At 63.7% G+C, this 18,868-nt stretch overlaps 2 protein-coding genes across 5 annotated transcripts in view; one reads left to right on the forward strand and one right to left on the reverse strand.

The window, feature by feature from the left end:
• Window positions 1-4,953, forward strand: part of ADAR (adenosine deaminase RNA specific) — a 39,561-nt gene extending 34,608 nt beyond the window's left edge. For all 4 annotated transcript variants that reach the window (XM_023247944.2, XM_023247940.2, XM_023247942.2 and 1 more), the window contains exons 12-15: window positions 1,403-1,585; window positions 1,874-1,986; window positions 2,285-2,412; window positions 2,549-4,953. In XM_023247944.2, coding sequence (XP_023103712.1) covers window positions 1,403-1,585; window positions 1,874-1,986; window positions 2,285-2,412; window positions 2,549-2,786 — 662 coding nt within the window. In that variant the 3' untranslated portion in view covers window positions 2,787-4,953. The remainder of the gene's footprint in view (window positions 1-1,402; window positions 1,586-1,873; window positions 1,987-2,284; window positions 2,413-2,548) is intronic.
• Window positions 4,954-6,268: 1,315 nt separating this feature from the next.
• CHRNB2 (cholinergic receptor nicotinic beta 2 subunit) lies at window positions 6,269-17,480 on the reverse strand. The gene is made up of 6 exons (XM_023247557.2): window positions 16,447-17,480; window positions 15,114-15,259; window positions 14,887-14,931; window positions 14,343-14,452; window positions 12,691-13,570; window positions 6,269-9,644 (listed from the first exon to the last, which is right to left on the reverse strand). Exons 1-6 carry the CDS (start codon window positions 16,508-16,510, stop codon window positions 9,474-9,476), a joined length of 1,416 nt encoding a protein of 471 aa, XP_023103325.1. The 5' UTR covers window positions 16,511-17,480; the 3' UTR covers window positions 6,269-9,473.
• Window positions 17,481-18,868: the final 1,388 nt, after the last annotated feature.

Consider the following 18,868-nt stretch of genomic DNA (forward strand, 5'->3'; position numbering starts at 1 on the left):
CCTGTGGGGACAGGAAGACTGCCGAGCCCGGGCCCACCGCCGGGACAAGGCACGGCTGCCACGCTCTCGGCGTCTGTTGCCAGAGCTCGAGGGCTGCTTTGCCGGGCGGGGGGCCCGGGGACAGGCGTGGACCGCAGGGGGGGCGGGGCTCCACTCTGAGTCTGGGGGTCATGTGGGAGCCCGAGGGCCCACCTGGAGCTCAGGGGACAGCCTGGCCAGAAACACAGGTTCCCGGGAGGTGATCTTGCCGCCACGGGAAGGGCGGGGAAAACAGGAGGGACGGGAAACGCATGCGCCCTGGGCTGTCCCCTCACGGCTGCCCCCACGCCCTCGGGCCGGGTCACCTCCCTGCCCGGAACCCGGGACCCAGCAGCTGGCCCCTGGCTGTGTCCCCAGAAGGTGGGAGCCGCCCCAGGGTCTGCCCGCTGGTGAATAAAGTGGCTCTGTCCACGTGGTGCCGCGAAAGGGGGCGGTGCTGGCACCTTGCTGGACCCTGAGGACACGCGAAGTGGAAAGGTCACATGCCCCGTGGCTCCGTTTATACGACGCGTCTGGAGTACAAAGGGGGCGACTCTGGAGACAGAGGGTGGACCAGCGTCGCCTGGGGCCTGGGGTGGGAGGGGCCGGCCCGCCGGGTTTCTCCCGAGGGCCGTGAAAGTTCTGACTGGGGTGAGGGTCGCACGCCTCTGCGAACGCAGTAAAAACCACAGAACCGTGTGCTTTACGTGGGTGAGTTCTATCTCAGCAAAGCTGTTACAACGAAAGCGAGTGGCGCCTGGCAGACTCAGTCGGAAGAGCACGTGACTCATAATCTCGGGGTCACGAGTTCGAGCCCCACGTTGGGTGTAAACACAGCAGCAGCGCCCCGTGGCGGCTTCCCAGTGCACCGCACATAAAAGCCAAACCTGCGCACCCGCCGAGGGCTCGGGCCCACTGGCTCTTCGTCGGCAACCTGGACGACCAAACCTCTTGCTGCCTCAGGGCCTTTGCTTGTGCTGTTCTCTGTGTCCGAAACCGCTGTTCAGCCGTGGCTTCTCCACGTCTCTTGCTTTGCCTGCAAGTCCGTCCCGGGCGGCCGCGCCACCCTCCCAGCCTCCGAGCCCTGTCGCCGTTCAGAGTTTGTGTGTATGGAGCATTTGCTCGCTCGCTGTCCGTCTGTCCCCTTCTGCCCCTCACCCGCTGCCGTCTGTCTGCCCCCTCCTGCCCCCTCACCCGCGCACACGTTCCAGGGGCACAGAGGTCTCCTGGGTTCGCTCGCCATTGTTCCCAGCACCGAGCACGGTGTTGGCGCGGCCAGAATGAGCCCACCAGTGCCTTGGCCCAAGCGTGAGGCGTAGAAGCCCCACGGCAGGAGTGGCCTGGCCCAGGGCCCCCGGGGCTCTGACCCAAGCCCCCCCCACAGGGGAAGGCACCATCCCAGTGGAATCCAGTGACATCGTGCCTACGTGGGACGGCATTCGGCTGGGGGAGCGGCTCCGAACCATGTCCTGCAGTGACAAGATCCTGCGCTGGAACGTGCTGGGCCTGCAGGGGGCGCTGCTGACGCACTTCCTGCAGCCTGTGTACCTCAAGTCTGTCACCCTGGGTAAGGGTCCCGTCGGGCCGCACGCATCGTGGCTGGGTGCTGACGCGGCATCTGCGCCGTGCCGTGTCCGGTGGCCACCCGGCTGCGGGGGCGGGGGCGGGGCGGGCTCAGCGCAGGCGCTCACCGGGCGGGTCTCGCAGTGGCTCACCGAAAGCAGGCTCCGGCCGCAGCGTCGCCCGGAGCCCGAAGCGCCTGCGGGGGTGGGGCGCCACCTCTGTCCTCACGGCCCCACCGGGACCTTCTGCACGCTCCCTGCACAGACGGGCATGGTTTCCTCTTTGCACCCAGGTTACCTGTTCAGCCAAGGGCATCTGACTCGGGCCATCTGCTGCCGTGTGACCAGGGACGGGAGTGCCTTCGAGGACGGACTGCGGCCCCCCTTTATCGTCAACCACCCCAAGGTGTGTGGCCCCATCCACTTCCCCTTGATGTTTTCTCCCGTCCACGTGAGCCTGCCCGTGGCACCCCTGTGTCCGCTGTGGGCAGGGGATGTCCCGGGGGCTAGTCCCTCTGTCCCCTTGGATGCTGAGGGCTTGCTTTTGTCTGCAGCCCGTTTGAGTCGAGCAGGGCACCCTAGATACGGGGAGGGATCCCGAGCCCCCCCCCCCCCCCACCGTGTCTTGGGAGTCCCCAGTCCCTGCCACAGGACCTTCTCCTGGAAGTCTCCATCTTTCCCGTCGCTCCCGGGATCTATCCCAGGTTGGCCGCGTCAGCGTGTACGACTCCAAGAGGCAATCCGGGAAGACGAAGGAGACCAGCGTCAACTGGTGCCTGGCTGACGGCTACGACCTGGAGATCCTGGATGGGACCAGAGGCACCGTGGACGGGTGAGGAGCCGCGGGGCCGCCCCGTCTGCGTTCCCCAGAGCTTAGCGGCTGCTTAGCGGCTGCCCCCTGTACCTCCCCCGCCGGGCTCCCCTCCCTCTCTGTCCCCGGGCGGTGCTGAGCTCTCTTGTTCCTCCAGGCCGCGCAACGAGCTGTCCCGGGTCTCCAAAAAGAACATTTTCCTCCTGTTTAAGAAGCTGTGCTCCTTCCGGTACCGCAGGGACCTGCTCAGACTCTCCTACGGGGAGGCCAAGAAGGCGGCCCGCGACTATGAGGTGGCCAAGAACTACTTCAAGAAGGGTCTGAGGGACATGGGTTACGGGAACTGGGTCAGCAAGCCCCAGGAGGAGAAGAACTTTTACCTCTGCCCCGTGTAGCGGGCCGGGCGCCGCAGGGTGGGCGCGAGGCGGGCTGTGCTGTCCGGTGGGGGTGGGGGTGGGGGTGGGGGCATGCTGGGGACACCGGGAACTGGGTTCCTGCGTGCCCGGCCTCTGGGGGGGTGCCCACCCCTGCCCTGCCTGCGGGGGCGGGGGGAGGCGCGCCTTCTCTTCCCGCCACGCAAGCACGAGGGTCCTCGCCCACGACCCGCCCAGCCCCACTTGGCTCCCGCTGCCCCTCCCTGTGTTTGCCATCGACCTCTCGCCATCTTGGCCGGGGCCCCGTCAGCTCTGAGTCCTGGCAGGGCTGGGGGCTTCAGCGGCGGACTCTGTCCGCCCCTCCCACCCCCTCCCCGCCGGCTCCCCGCGGCCCTTTTGCGATCCCCTCCTTCTGATCACGGAGTTTCTCCTTTTCCTCCCAGAGGGTGAGAGGCAAACTTAAGCGGGCGAGACATCTAGGAGTCCGTCAGTCCCGGGGCCGTGGGGTCAGCGACCTTCGGGCCTTGCACTTTAGCCGGCACAGGGGGCGGGGCGGCCGGGAGGGCTGGCGCAGCCTGGGGGGTCCCCCGGCGATAGCAGAGGGCCCTGTGGGGCGACGCCGACCACCCAGGGGGCACAGACCCGCCTCGCCAAACCGCCAGGCCGCAGCTGTCCTCCTGAAGCATTCCTAGGGATTTGTCCTGCCAGCAGGGGACAGCAGGGCCACAGACCCCAACCCACTGGTGGGAGAAGTCCTCCGAAACAGGTCCTCCCCGCTCAGATAATCAGGACTTAGAACAAGGGCACAATGTCGCGTTGGGTCAGATCACTGTACCGCCCGCGTGTTTCTCGTGACCGTGACGCCAGTGAAACTTGACGAAGTCGTGGGTAAATTAAGAGTTTTTAAAAATGTCATAAATGTTGATTCTTAACTGCTACAGATAACCTGTAATTGCACAGATTTAAGTCAGACTTAATTTTCCATTTATCCAAGTGCTTTTGTCTGCGAGGTAGCTTCAGGAGGGCCGGTCACAGCCCTGAGGTCTCCTTGCCCGTCAGGGAACCTTTAGAGGCTGACACTCGACAGCAGTTGTAGATGAAACAGCAGCTCGTCCTAAAGCCCCGTGAGGCGGGACCCCGTCCGCACCTCCAGCCAGCGTTGACTCCCGTGGTCCTAGCCTTCCGTCTCCCCAGAGTGCAGCTCTGGGCCCGAGTCAGCCGGACGCGCTCCAGACCTGTGCCCGGGCCCTGCCCCTCCAGACCCGAGCCCGCCTCCGGGTGGTGGCCGTGTGTGTCCGAGAATGCTCCACGCCAGCGCCCCGAGGAGCCTGTCCCCCGCCCCCCGCACCCCCACACTACTGCCGAGGCGGCCCCGTCTGCCCCCACCTCTTCAGCGGTAGATACGCCCCCTTCACACTTCTGTTCTTGTGGCTGTTTCCTCTGTGCTTTTGACCAAAAACTGACCAAAATAAAAAAAAAACCCAAGTTTTTAAAGCATACTGAAGATGTGTTTGTGGAACAGCCAAGCGTCCCGAGGAACCGGCAGGGAACCGGTGCCCGTCCCCAGGCGGAGGCGCCTCGGAACCTGCGGGCCCCGCTCCACCTTGGGTGTTAGGACCCCAGCTCGGACCCGGCTGCCTCCTCTCTAACTGGCAGCACGCGGCCCTCAGAACCCCAGCCCCGCGCCCCGAGGTCAGAGGAGCCGTCGCAAACTTGTCGCCTTCGGTTTCTGCTGTAGGAAGAGGTTTCTGCCGGAGATGCTGCTGTGCGGGGACGTGCCCGCCCCCCTCCACCGCGCCCCTGCACCCCCGCCCGCCCCCGCAGGGCTGGACGGGGCAGAGCTCCCTCCTGCCCTGCTCTACTTTCTTGTCCGGTGTTTGTTTTTAGTAACCAGGACGCCCTCTTCCTTTTTTTTTAAATGATCTTTGTAGTTGGTTCGTCCGGACCATGGCTGTCGTGCCCCCTCCGGTTATCGCTTGTGAAACGTGTCACCGCTGAAGCTATTTCCTGTACTCACGTGGAGAGGCTCTGTGGGTTTGGGTCCTGGTGTGACCCCAGGCGCTGGGTGGGAAGAGCCCAAGCTCAGGCTTGGTGTGGCCGTGGCTGCGGTTCTGCTCTTATGTGTCCCTCGGTAACAGTGACTCACGTTATACATTCCTCAGAAATAAAAAAGGAGACTGAATTGTTAGAAAGCGTGCGGCCGTGGCTTCCTGGTGGGGGGACCTGGGGACGGAAGGAGCTGTGGTCCTGGGGAGGGACTGGGGACAGAGGGGCTGTGGTCTTGGGGGTGGGGCGACTGGGGACAGACGGAGCTGTGGTCCTGGTGGGGGGAGAGGGGGAGGGACTGGGACAGAGGGGCCTGTGGTCTTGGGGGCGGGGGGACTGGGGACAGACGGAGCTGTGGTCCTGGGGTTCGGGGCTGGGGCCCGCCCCCACACGCCCTTCCTCACGAGCCCACCAACGGACGGGATGCCCCCCGCCCCAGAGCAGGGACACCCGTGGAGATGACCGCCCTGCCCCACAGGGTACCCACCCCCAGCTGCTGCTCGGCCTGGTCCCCAGGGCCCGCAAGGAAGCGCATACTTTGGAGCAAAGTTCCAGGAGACCCGCCGTGGCTTCCCCTGCTTTACGTGTGGGAGGCACCGGACTGTTCCTTCCACTTGAGTTTCCAAGAGGACTCACCCCTGTCCACGTGGTAATTTAGTCCACGGTCTCTACCAGATCCGGCCCAAGTGCCTGATGGGGAGGCGGAGTCCCAGCCAAGCCTCCTTCCCCGTCCACTATGCAGATGGGACAGTTGAGGCCGGGAGGGCCAGTGACGTGTCCAGGAGCACATTAGGGACCACAGTTCTGCATGGCTGTCACTCGTGGTCCGTGAGACCCCGAGCTGAGTCAGCTGGACGGGTTTCCAAAGACCTCGAAGGGGAACATCTGCCCCACCCGGAACCGACCAGGAGCCCGTCAGGCGGCTCCTGGTCCCACGCGGAGGGCAGGGTGTCCTTCACACCTAGTGCAGGTGCCGGGCACGTGTGCAGAGGGAACGACATGGCCCCCACCCCCCACTCCAAGTGGGCTGGGAAGCAGGGCCGCCCACGGGGACCCACGGGCGTCCTCGGCCCGTTTCAGGTGCGGGAGGCCCGCAGTTTAACGCCACTTCTGGGTTGGGCCCACGGCAAAGGGGGCTCACGCAGGCCGCAGCTGTGAGGAGACCTGTGAGACCCGGCCAGCCTGCCTCCGGCCCCTTCTTTGAAAGGGGCCCTCCCCCCAGAGCTCCCTCCCCCCCGCCCAGGGGCTAGTTCTGGGCTCTGTGACTCGGGGCCCAGCCGCTTGGCCGCTTCCTTTCCATCCAATGGGTGTCCGTGTAGGGCACAGAGCAGTACTGGAGTTACGGCTGCTCTCCAGTCTCGAACCATCTGTCATGCCTCACGAGTCGTTTCTCCAGCAGGTCCCGGGTCCCTGAATTTGCCAACCCCAGCCCCCAAATACGAGACAGACAAGACAGCTTTGGAAACCTCTTTCTTTACGAGAATGTGAAGTTTCTAGCGCGTCTGGCCCGGAGTTGGCTAGGACTGGTGCAAATACTCCATGAGCACAGACGAGGGAGACCAAGGCCAGTGCGGGGGCAGGGGGCGCAGGGGGGGTGGGTGGGCGGGCAGGAGTCGTAGCCACACCTAGACCTACAGTCCCTTAGGAGCTGCGTGATAGCCGGCCGGGCCGCTGGGCCACACACCGAAGGTGCCGCTTCACGCTCCGGCCCGGGCAGGTGACGGGCAGGTGACGGCAGCCCACACACGGGGGAGCAGCCGGCTGAGAGCCGGAGTCCGCTCCGGCCAGGGACTGGGTTCACCGAGGCCCTAGCCTTCCCCTAGCCGCCCCCCACCGTCCCTCCGCCTCTCTGAGGCGGCTTCTGTGTCGGCGGGAGCCCCCTGCCTGCAGGCCGTCCAGGAACAAGGGCCTGGGGCTGGAGGAGGCAGGAGTCGAGCCCCCAGATCCTGCCTCTGCCCTCCCTGCACAGCCCTCGTCCGCAGAGAAGGCCCGTCAGGCGGCCGCCGATAGACTGCTCGCCTCCTGCCGCGGCGCCGGCCGTCAAAAGCAGAGTCGGACAGCGTGGTTGGCGCACGGCCTGTGGCCCCGCCGTCCCCGGGAGAGACGGGCCAGTCACTGCCTCGGCGCCCCTCCCAAGCCCATCTGGCTCGGGCTTCGGTCCAGCTTCGGCACCGCCCTCTTCCGATCCGGGACTGGGCGCCTGGTTCTCCAGAGACGGCCCCGGGGCCCCGCCCCTGACGGCACAAGGGAAGAGGAGGGGCTGTGCCTGTCCCCAGTTCCCAGCACCCGAGGGCTCAAACCCTGCTGCCCTCCCCTCCCCCCAGCGGCAGGGGCCCCGAAGGGCGGCGCCCAGACCTGGGGAAAATGGCACCGCCCCAAGGGCCCAGCCCGGTGACCCCGTCGTACGCAGCCGTCTGTCTTTCCGCGCTCCGGCCCTCAACCACCTCTGCCCTCCCTGTTTTACAGACGAGAACGAGCAAGGTCACGGCAAAGCGCTTTCGGTCTCCAGGCCTTGGTTTCTTCGTGTGTCAGACGCCCACGAAACGCTGGGCAAGCTGCCAACTCTGACCCCTCTAGCGTTTCTGGTCACTTACTTGGACAACAGCCACTCGCGGGAAGCAACGCAAGGCCAGGCGCAGCGGCAGCTGACAGGGCCCTCCGCGTGGCCCAGGCCTTGACGAGGGGCCGGGAGAGCCAGGAGGGAAGGCCTCCGGCGGGCACCCCACCCTCCAGGGGGAGGGTTCTTTCCAGTTGGTGTTCTGGTTCCTGGACTTTCCCAGGACTCTGAGTTTGCCGTGGGTCCAGGCATAATGCAAGCAAGTTTCAACTTGCTGCTCTAGAACTGGGGGGGGGGGGGGGGGGGCACGGGGCCGAGACACCCCCCCCAGGAGAGATGAGCCCATTCTGGCAGGCGCGGACGCATGCCGAGGCACACCTGGCCCAACTACCGGCCGGACATCCGGGGCCAGGACAAGCCTAGATCGGCCCAGGGGCTACGAGCTCGCACCCGTGTTGGGAGGAGCTGACCCGGGAGGGAGGCCAGGGTCGGGGCCGGAGCACAGCCCAGGAACAGGACGACGCTTTGCGGAAAGCACTCCGGAGAGAGGCACGGCCGTCAGACCCACCGAGCGTGCCCCGGAATGTTCTCCAGTCCCCAGCTCCCCAGATCCCGCCCTGCTGCAGGGGACTCGCTTTGCTCAAGGAAGAGACACGGGGTAAGGGAGAGTCTGCGAGGGAGGCTTTCGGGACAGTCAGGTGAGCCCAGCGCCCCGGCTCTGCCTGCCCCCCGACCGCACGTGCGTGAAGCCTCTGCTTGGTGCCAGGGACGGACTGAGCTTCTTGGAGACCCTCCCCTCCTCCTCCGGCCCCCCCCAAGAGGCAGTCCCGCCCCCATGGTGGAGATGAGAGCTCTGAGGCCCAGCAGGGCGAACAGACTTGTTCCCGTGGCTGAGCGAGCAGGTGGTGGGCCGGGACTAGAATCCACACCGAGCCCGTCTGGCCCCGTGGCCTGTGCCGTGTGGGCCCCCACCCGTTGGCACTGCCCCCGCCTCTGCCGTGCCTGCCGAAGCGGGAGGCCGGCTGGGCTGCGGAGGACAGCACGGCGTGCCGGCCGGCCCTTTGGCTACGCCGGGTGGACTGACCCCTCTGTGGCACCGAGGACGGGCTGGGACCGCAAATCAGAGCCACTCACGTGGCAGGGATGGGGGCAGGAGGCCCATCGGAGGCCTGCTAACTGGGCTGAGAGGCCAGGGGGTCCCCCGCTGGTCGCTGGGAGCAGGGAGCGGACACGGCCTCCGGGGGCCCAGGGACAGAGGCAAAGACCGTGCCCCGTGAGGAGCCGGAGGCGGCAACGCGGCGCGTCTCACCCCAGCTCCGGTCTGGCCGGCGGGGGAGGGCTGGGGCGGCGCCACCGCTTCCTGCCCGGCGCCCTCTGCGGAGGGCACAGAGGCTGGGTCAGCTTAAAGCCGACAGCTTTGGTTTCCTGACTCCAAACGCCCGGTCAGTTCAGGGGGCCAGAAGCAGCTGGCGAGCTCGCGCTGCGCACCCTCAGAACTCAAAGGCTCCCCCGATACCCAGCCTTGCCCCCCACACCCTGGCCTGAGTAAGGAAGGGGTGCAGAGGGAGCTGGGGCTCCGGGGCCCCTTAGGAGCGGAGGGCTGTGGGGCTGGGCTGGAGGCCCCCCCCCCAGGAATCCGACCACAGCGACAGGTGAGGCCCCCGGGCAGACGCCCCAGCCCAGGCGCTGTCCACCCATCGGGCCACACTCAGGCCCGCCCCCGGCCCCTCCCTCCCTGCGCCCGAAAGGCCGGGTGGCCCTCCATCACCTCCATCAGGTCGGCCGGAGTCGGCCCCACCCTGCCACCCTGCCCCGAGTCGGCCCCTCCCCTGCCACTCCTCCCTCGGCGTGGAAGGCCCACATCCCCATTCTCCCTCGTCAGCCTTCGTGCCCCACCAGCCTGCCTGGCCGGTGCCAGGGGACAGGCCGGCCGCCGTGTGCCGCCACAGGTGCTGGGGAGGGGCCCGGGGGGGCGGGAAAGAATGGATCCGCGGCAGCCTCCCCCCCCTCCCCGCCCCCAGCTCACTTGTCCCACCTCCGCCCCAACTACTGGCAACAGAGGGCACGGGTGAAGGAGCCCGAAGGAGCGCAGGCCGGGGAGGGCCTCACTTGGAACTGGGCGCCGAGCGGTCCGCGTGCAGGAAGGCGGCAGCGGAGAAGTTCTGGAAGAGAGGCTGCAGGAACATGCCGATGGTGCCGGAAACACAGACGAAGACAAAGATCCACAGGAAGAGACGGTCGATCACCATGGCGACGTACTTCCAGTCCTCGCTCACCTGGACGGAGGGGCAGGGGGCCGCGGGGCGAGAGGGAACAGGTAGAAGCAGGTGTCACTACACGCACGCACACCCCTCTCCCTCTCCATGACCCCAGACTGACTTTTCCAAAGCTGCCCTGCTCAGAAGCCTCTAGAGGCCCGTCCACGCTCCCGAGGGTGCCAGTGACATCCCGAGGGCACCGTCGCCCGCCGCCTCGCAAGCCACGCTCACCAAAGCCCAAGTCGTGCTCTCGAGGCTCTGTGCCTCGAGCCTCCTTTCTGTCTAGAATCCTGGTCTTCCCTTCTCTGCCTGGCGAACTCCTACACATCCTTTAAAGCCCAAATCGGATGTTGCCTCTCGTACGAAGTGCTCTTCCCTGTGACTCCTGCTCAGAGTGAACACCGTCCCCCTGGACACCGTGTGCACATCTCCTCCACGGTATTTTTCCTGCACTGTGTCCCCACTTGGATTTGCATGTCTGCCCCCACCCCCACCCCAGCCAGCGGGGAGGTCCTAAACCGCAAGGACCCTATCTGTTCCGTCGTGTGACCCCAGCGTCTGCAACAGAGTGCCAGCGAATGCGGCCTCTGCGGGCCTCGCTCTTCGCGGCCACCGGGGGAGCCCCATCCCGCAGCACCACCTCCGGCACGCGGGCCCGAGGGTGAGGACTGGTCCCCAGCTGGGACCAAATCGGTCAGAAAGAGAATAACCCCTGGGTCCGACCGCTGCCACGGGGCCTGCATGAAGGGCCGGGCTCCCCTCAGAGCCGCTCCACCCGGTCTGAGTCGGGGCCTTTGCACCCGCTCCCCCGGGGGGCCTGGGAAGGAGGCAGCTTGAGCACTGGCTCACCTGTCACACCTGTGCCTACTGTGCACCTGGCACCAAGCCCTGGGGTATGACTGAGAGCGAGACAAACACAGGCTGTGGCTGAGGGAGCAGACAGGCGGGATGGGGTGGCCACGCACCGGCCGGCCCTCATGGGAAACAAAGGACAGACACACAAGCTCAGGTGTGATCTGGGACGGCCTCTTTGAGGAAATGACATTTAAGGTCACGTGACAAGCGGGAAGGACATGGCTGGGGCAGGAACGCAGTGAAGAAAGAAACAATCAGACAAACCCAAGCCGGGACCTTCCGCCCGTATCCTCCCAAATGTTGATGCCATGAAAAACAAAGCCGAGAAACTGCTGCAGATCGAAGAAAAAGAAACAGGACAACGAAATGCAACTTGAGCTCCTGGCCTGGGGCGGGAAAGTGCTACAGAGACCATTCCTGAGAAAATTGGGAAAATTTTAACATGGGCTTCATATCAGATTAAGATAATATATTAATTCTAAATTTCCTGAATTTGATCACTGAACCTGGTTGTGCGAGACGGTATCCCTGGTCTCAGGACAGACACCCTGAAGTACTTGGGATAAAGGGTCACAGTGTCTGCAACTTACTCTCAAACAGGAGAACAAAGATTAATAATAGTAATAGACTTTTTAAAAGCCTTTCTTATTAAGTAGGCTCCACACCCAACCTGGAGCTTGGATTCACGACCCTGAGAGCAAAAGCAGCATGAGCTACAGACGTCCCAGTAAAAAGAAAGGGCATTCCAGGCGGAGAGAGGTGTGCAAAGGTCCTGAGGTAGCACAGAGCTTGGCTTGCTTAGGCTAGTCAGCCAGATGACCCAAGGACCCGAGCCAGGAAGACAAGGTACCACATAAGGAGATATTGTGTATCTGGATGGAGCAGCTGACTTAGGGAGACACCTAGGAGACCCTGCCCTGGGCCAGGCCTCCAGCCAGGGCAATAGAGTACAGACACCGAGAAGGATTTTGGAGTCTGTGCTCACGGGACAGGACGTGTGCCGGTTTGGATGCAGGGGGGAGGGGGGGGGGGGGAGGGGCGGGAGGTTTAAGAGAGAAAGAGAGGGGTCGAGGAGCACTGCAGTTTCTGGTCTGAACCACCGGGTGGACGGGATGCCATTTACTAAAAGGTGGGAAGGCTGGAGGTCCGGTGTAGACGGAGCACTGGGGCTTGGACGAGGAGAGTCTGAGGCGTCCAAGTAGGCCACTGCGCCCGGGCACCCAGCGCAGTGCGCGCGCGGCACAGAACGGACTGCGGCAAGGGCGGGGGGACGGGTGGCTGCGCCCCGCACACCCCGCCTGCATCTCCCACGTGGCCTCGGCAGCTGAGGCTCCCGCCGCAGGTCCTCGGGCCCTCCCTGCGCCCATCAGGAACGTACCCCGCTCCCTGGCCAAGCCCCGGCTCCCAGAACAGGGCACAGAAACGCCAGGCTCTGAAGCTGCACCACCCCCCCGCCCCGGCCCAGCCCCTCACGGTAGTGCTGGAGGCGCCCCTCTTCACCCCCCCCCCAACCCGGAACGGCTGCATCCCGGCGGAAACCTGGCCCGTCACCATGGCAACCACTGCGGAGCCACAGCCTGGACGCGGCCCGGTACCGGAAGCCTGACCGCCCAAAGCGGGCGGGGGGAAGGCGCCCGCAGAACTCTCCCCCTGCGCGGTCTCGCGGCTCACGGAGCAAAGAGCCGGGTGTGCGCAAAGCGCAGGGTGATCCGGGAAGCCCTCGCCTCCACCGGCCCCTCCTCCAAAACGATTTCTCCGGGTCCGGCCCCCCCCCCCGCCGGGGCCCAAAGGCGCACATAGGGGTCCGGGACTTGGGACTGTCCTCCCGCGGAACCTCTTCTCCCTTCCCCCCACCCCCGCCCCGGCCGTCCTCAGTTCTGCCGCGCCCCCACACCCCCCGCGCCGTGGGGCGCACGGGCGACTCGTGCCCTTTGTGCCCAGAGCTACGATGGTCACATCACCAACTGGGGCTTGGGGGGCGAGCGGAGGCCACCGGCCGGCCGCCAAGCCGTAAAGGCCCCCGACGCGTCCCGGGTCGTGCGCGCCCCCCACCCCCACCCCCACCCCGGCCCGGTCCGCCTCCCCGGAAGCCCACGGAGAAGGCCACGCCCCCCGCACTCCCGGCAGCCTCGGCACCGCCTCCCGGAAGCCCACGGAGAAGGCCACGCCCCCCGCACTCCCGGCAGCCTCGCGCGGCGGCGCCACTCACGCTCTGGTCGTCGTCCTCGCTGCGCACGTGGTCCGCGATGAAGCGCACGCCGTCCACCGCCGCGCGGAGCCCGCAGCCCTGCGCCGGGCCCGCCGGCTCCCCGGGGGCTTCTCGGAAGAGGAGGGCGCCCGCCTCGCGCTCGCGCTGGCGCCGCCGCAGGCGCAGGCGCTGGCGGGCGCAGCGGTGGCGCGGCTGCTGCATGAAGAGCAGCGCGGGCAGCTTCTCCAGGAACACGACCTTGACCCAGGGCGCCATGGTGTGCGTGGTGGGCGAGCGGTGGTGCACGTTGAGCACGCACACGCTGGTGACGATGGAGAAGGTGACCAGCACCATGGTGAACATGAGGTACTTGCCCACCAGCGGCACGTCCAGCGAGGTGGGCGGCACGATCTTGGAGATGAGCAGCAGGAAGACGGTGAGCGCCAGCAGCACGGAGATGCACAGCGTCATCTTCTCGCCGCAGTCGGACGGCAGGTAGAAGACGAGGATGGCCAGCGAGGTGATGAGCACGCAGGGGATGATGAGGTTGATGGTGTAGAAGAGGGGCTTGCGCCGGATGATGAAGTCGTACGTGATGTCCACGTACGTGGAGTCGTCCGGGTTCTCGTTGCGCCGGCCCGGCAGCGCCACGATGTCCCACTCGCCACTGGGCGTGAAGTCGTCCAGGCTGGCCACGTCACTCTTGAGCACCAAGTCGATCTCCGTGCGGTCGTAGGTCCACGAGCGGAACTTCATGGTGCAGTTCTGCTGGTCGAAGGGGAAGTGCTTCACCTCGATCTTGCAGGCGCTCTTGTAGATGGCGGGCGGCAGCCAGAAGATGCTGCCGTCGTAGGAGACCACGGCGTTGGAATAGAAGGACACCTCGTACATGCCGTCGGCGCTGCCAGAGGACGCGCACAGTGAGCCCCGGCTCCAGCGTGCCCGCACCCTACCCGTCAGCCCAGCGCGGAGTGCGAGGGAGACTCGGGGTGGGCAACGCAGGTGTGAGGGTAACGGGCCAGGAGGGGCCAGGAGCGTACAGAGGTGCGGCAGGGAGCGAGCAAGAAGGGGAATGGGTGAGTTGGTGGTCGGGAGGCCTGTGAGGCCTTTCAGAGGCAGAAGCGGGTGGATGGGGGGGGCTGTCTGCTACTTACCGCGCATCGCGCGAACCGGGTGCTCCACACGAGGGTGGAGAGTAAGGAGCCCCAAGCAATGAGGGGGACAGAGGCAGGTGAGAGCGGGGCATGGACCCGCTAGTGATGTGGGACCTTGAAGGTCAGCGGGGTTGTCGCAGGAAAGGGGACAGAACCCGGGGAGAAACTGGGACCGCCAGGCTCTTTGATCCTGAACGGTGCTCCAGGGAAGCGTATTCCGGGATCAGCGAAGGCGCTGCAGCTGCCAGCCCTTGTTCGTATCCCGCTGCGGCTCCAAACGCCAGGGGCTCCTATTTGGCTGGGAGGGGACTGGCCACGGCCCAAATCACCTCGGGGTCGTCGGGGTACTTCACACCACCCCGCCGTGGTCTGGGCCTGTTTGCGTAGTGACTGTGTCTGTGCCAGTGAGAGGTCCCCTCTCTTCCCAGCATGAGCTGATGTAGTTTCCCCAAGACCCCTTCCCTCCCAGAGCACTCTGGTCATCTCCACCCGCCTTCCCGTTGCTCCCAGGCCACCTACTTGTTGTATAGGACCACATCCGGCAGCCAGATGTGCTTGGAAGGGAGCCGAACCTTCTTCATGTTGTCGAACTCCTCAGGCTTCCAGGTGAGGCGATAATCTTCCCATTCCTGGGAAAGGGGGAGAGAGCATTGCCAGCCTTGACCTTGGTGGGGCTCAAGGTCAAGGACAGAGACTGGGAGGATGGGGCATCTGGCTTGAGGAGGCTTTTAAAAGCCACTCCCTCCTGACAGTGACTCCTCTGCCCAGCCAATGTGGCTCATAAAATAAGTCCTCATTTAATTTGCACATCTAAGCCAAGATATTAGAATCTACATTTTACAAATGAAATGGATCTCGCAGATCTTAACATGTTCAAAGTCACAGAGCTGGTGAGTGGAAGAACCAAGATTCCGATCAGTTATTTAGGAATCCAAAGTCTATACCGTTCCGCCTTTCTTGAGGAGATTAAAAGAGGAAAAAGCACATACAAAAAAAGGGAGGGGGGAGCGGGTAGGAGGAAAGAGGAGACCGGGGATGCGGGCCGGGCAGGAAGAGCACTAACCTGGGTCAGCCAGACATTGGTGGTCATGATCTGTTCCCGCTCATGCTGCAGAGAAGAGAAGTAGCTGCTGAGAAGGCCCCCCAGCAGGCGGGCTCACTGCAAGCACCCACGTCCTTCCCGTACCTCCCCAAGCCTTGGGAGCTCCGGAGGAATAAACACGAACATGAGCACAATCTTGGCTCTTCAGATTTCAGTGGCTGGGCGGAGAGTTTGGGACCCGTACTCACCACACTAATGAGCTGGGCCAGCGACACCATGAGCTGAACGGTCACCAGCTCAGAGCCATTGGTGGCTGGGCGAATGAGCTTGTTGTACCGGGAAGGATCTAGGAGGTGCTCCACTAGCCGCTCCTCCGTGTCAGTACCCCAGACGCCTGGGCAGGGGAGTGGGGGGCACGAAGGAAGGAAGTGGGCAAGGGGGGCCCACCCAGCATCCCGCTCTCCCTAGCCAAGTGGGCCAGCCAGGCTGAAACAGCAGCGTCCCGCTGCTCCATCCCTAAGGATACAGCAAAATGCCTAGGTCAGCCCGTGGGGGCCCCTCATGGCGAAGCCGTTCTCTGGGATCACTGACCAGGGAGACCAGGGAGCCCCACACAGATGTCTCCAGACTAGGAACCCATTCCGCAAGGATTGTGGAGACCTACTCTTCCTGCAAGGTCTCAAGACAGTGGTCTCAAAAGACTGGAGATTTCATGTTTTCATAGCTTCTCCTGAAAGATCCCTGCAGTTCGAGGAGAGTTTGGGATGGTGATGAAAGGGAACGGCTATTTATATCACACCACACGACCTTTCTCCTCAGTCAGTGCCCATCTGTGTGTACAAGTAACATTATGTGCCTCCCCGTGTGACTTGGGCTGTGGCCCCACCCCACCCCCACCTTCAAAGGCACTGCTGGGTTGGAGAGGATAGCTGGGCTGGGCTGCCTGTGCTGGAAGTCGGACCATGTGTTCAGTCCCAAATTCCACACGCACGGGAGCCCACCTCCCATGGCATGCAGGTGTGGAAAACAGTTGTGTAACCCCTTCACACCTGCCCCTCCTGCCCCTCCACATACTCTCTTACAACTCTGCACCCATGTGCCCCACCCCCTCGAGCTCCTTCCTAGCCCTCAGCCTGGCCCAGCGACTTCCCTCCCAAGTCTTCTGTCCAACCCCACAAGAGAGTTGAGAAGTCACTTCTCGCCCCTTCCTGCCTTGCCCCTGCGGAGTGGCCAGACTCAGGAGCCCGACGTGGGGTACAGGAAACACTGGAGAGCTAAGGGAGGGTGCCGATCCAGCTAGAGTACTTGTGAAAACGTTTCACGAGAAGTCAGGTGGCACCTCAACGGCAGCGTGTGCCCTCCTGACACCCCAGAAATCGCGGGGAGACCCCCTCCCTCCTTCCTCTCTGGGCCCACGCCCTCCCCACCACCGTGGCCCGCGTCTCTTTCGCTTCCTTGCATCGCTTACTCCTTTGGGGACATCCTCCTCCCGTTCAGTCCCCCAGGCGCCCCCCCCCCCCTCGTGGACGCCCCCAGCTCTGGGGGTCCCCCTCCCACCCGGGAGCCCGGGGCGGTCCTCACCTGCGCGCAGCCCGAGGAGGCCGCAGCCGAGCAGCAGCGCGGCGGGGCCGGAGCGCAGGGCCATGCCGCGGGCGGGGCGCTGTCCGCGGTGCTGAAGCCGCGCGGGCCGGGGCGGCCGGGCTGCGGGAGGGGGCCGGCGGGCGGAGGCTGTTCGGGCCGCTCTCCCCGGGAAGGCGACTGGGACGGAGAGGGGAGGAGTCTCCGCCCCGGAGGCGGAAGCGCCGGAGCCCAGAAAGAAAGGGGGTCCCCAGGTGGGACGTGCTTCTGCCCAGGCCGCGTGTGCGCGGGGCGGAAGCGGGCGGCCCTCTGCCCCCAGCAGCTCTGGAGCCGCTCAGCACCCGGGCACCCAGCGCCGGAACGAGGGGGCGGGATTCGGGAGGAGCTCTTGGCGTTGCCGCCCTCCTTGTTCGCTCTCACCAATCCAAACGGTCCTGCCTCTCTGGAAGGACGAGGATGCCGCCGAGCAAAGGCATTTCAGGTCCTCTAAGAGACAGGGGACTCTGGGCTTGCCGTTTTAACAAAGCGAGTGTGGAAACAGACCCCCCCCCCCCACACACACACCTGTCCCGTTCTCCGCCTCCATAAGCTCCCTCAGAGGCCAACCTCCTGCCCTCCCCCAGGGGGCCTCAGGTGGGGACGCCTAGACCTGGCCCGAAGAGAAGGCAACTTTCAAGAGCGGCCCTTATCAGTTAGCCCTGCCCATTCCCCTCCAGTCCAGTCTTCGGCCTCTGTGTCACAAAGGGGATCCGAGGACCACATCACACAGGCCAGCCGGAGGAGAACAACCTTGAGACAGAGAGGGTTCACAACTCAGTGACATCTTTGATAGGAAGAGCCCGGAACATTTAGTTTCCGAGCCAATAAAGGCTTCCCTTTTTCCTTAGGTGGATTTTTGTCACTTACGACTAAAACTTTCCTGACTAAAGCAGCCTTACCACACACGCAGGCTCTGTCTTACTCCGTCTCTGCCTCCCTCTTCAGCCTCATCCAGCCCACTATATGCAGCCCCCCACTCCAACTACAGGTGCGCTCTTGAAGATCGTGAACATTCTCCACCCCACCCCCACCCCATCCTTCACACTTCAGGGCCTTTTAAACAGGGAGTTCCCTTGGCCCTTTTATCAACCACCTTCTGTTTATTTGAACACTTGACAGAAATGTCAGTTCCTCAAGGAAGGAGTATTTGACCGAGGACTAAGCCCAGCGCCCTGCTCTATGTTTGCAGAGGATGTCCATCCAATGAACGAATCCGTCTAAGGCAGTGGCGGTCTCCACTGCTGAATCACGAACCAGCACAGCGCCCCGCTTCTCATGAGGGCTTGACAAATAGGAAAAGGGCTAGTGCAGGACCAACACCTTCCAGTGTGTAGGGGAAATCCCTTTTTAAAAGTTCAGCTAAGGGGCGCCTGGGTGGCTCAGTAGGTTAAGCGTCCGACTCCAGCTCAGGTCATGATGTCACAGCTCGTGAGTTCGAGCCCTACATCGGGCTCTGTGCCGACAGCCTGGAGCCTGCGTCAGATTCTGTGTCTCCCTCTCTCTGCCCTTCCCCTGCTCAGGCGTGCACTCTCTCAAAAATAAACATTAAAAAAAATCTTTTTTTGAAAAAAGTGAAAGTTCAGCTAAAAGCAACTTATTTGACACATCCTCGGTCCTGATACTGAGGAGCAAAAATAAGACAAGTACCAGAAAAAGAGTGGGTGGCCACAGGCCCTCTGATGCACGTGGGAGTGGACACATGCAGACATAAACATGTAATGATCTACTAAGAATTAAAAAATCTTAGAAGGAAAGAGTGGAGAATAAAAGCCTTAAGGAAAAGAAACGTGTGCAGTCACTCCTTTTGGCGAAAGGGTCAAAGGTCAGAAAAAGACCCACCTTCAACAATTTAGATCAACATTTGCTGGGTGTCTACTGTTTTTCAAGGGTTGTGTGCGTCTTGAGACCCAGCTATGAAGGAGGTCCAGTGTGGTGGCCGCTCCAGCAGGGGCAGGGACACGGTGTTCTGGAGGCACAGAGCAGGAAGGTAACGGTGTCCGAACACCTGCAGGAAGTGGAGATAAAACCCAGCACTGGAAGAGGAGAAAGCCAGTAAGCCAGGTCGCCTAAAGGCTCTTCAAAGACCTCAGCAGGAGGGACAGGGAGCCGTACGTGCAGACGTCCTCAGTACTTGCCACGTCTCTGTTGGTGGACACGAGGTGGCTGGGGAAGGCCGTGAGTCTTCGCTTATGAACATCACTCTCTGGAGCGGCTGCCTGTCTCTGTGGTGACAGACTGGCGGGTCTCTGCTTGCTCGAAGCCCTCGGTTGCTCCCTGGCGCTTTTGGACCAGTCCAGGCAGCCTGCTCACCTTGGCCTCTGTCGTCTCTTCAGATTCCTCAGCTTTTGCTTCAAGTTTCTGTTTTGTTTTTGAGAGACAGAGGGCG

This window comes from Felis catus, chromosome F1 (assembly GCF_018350175.1).
Source record: "Felis catus isolate Fca126 chromosome F1, F.catus_Fca126_mat1.0, whole genome shotgun sequence".
Lineage (NCBI taxonomy): Eukaryota > Metazoa > Chordata > Mammalia > Carnivora > Felidae > Felis > Felis catus.

What these genes read in the sequence shown, in the direction of transcription:
- CHRNB2 (XM_023247557.2), bottom strand. Translation starts at nt 16,510, where the DNA reads ATGGCCCTGCGCTCCGGCCCCGCCGCGCTGCTGCTCGGCTGCGGCCTC. An exon ending in TGGCCCAGCTCATTAGTGTG is followed by an intron (nt 14,932 to 15,113) that starts GTGAGTACGGGT and finishes TCTTCTCTGCAG; the next exon opens with CATGAGCGGGAACAGATCAT. An exon ending in GCGAGGACGACGACCAGAGC is followed by an intron (nt 9,645 to 12,690) that starts GTGAGTGGCGCC and finishes CCCTCCGTCCAG; the next exon opens with GTGAGCGAGGACTGGAAGTA.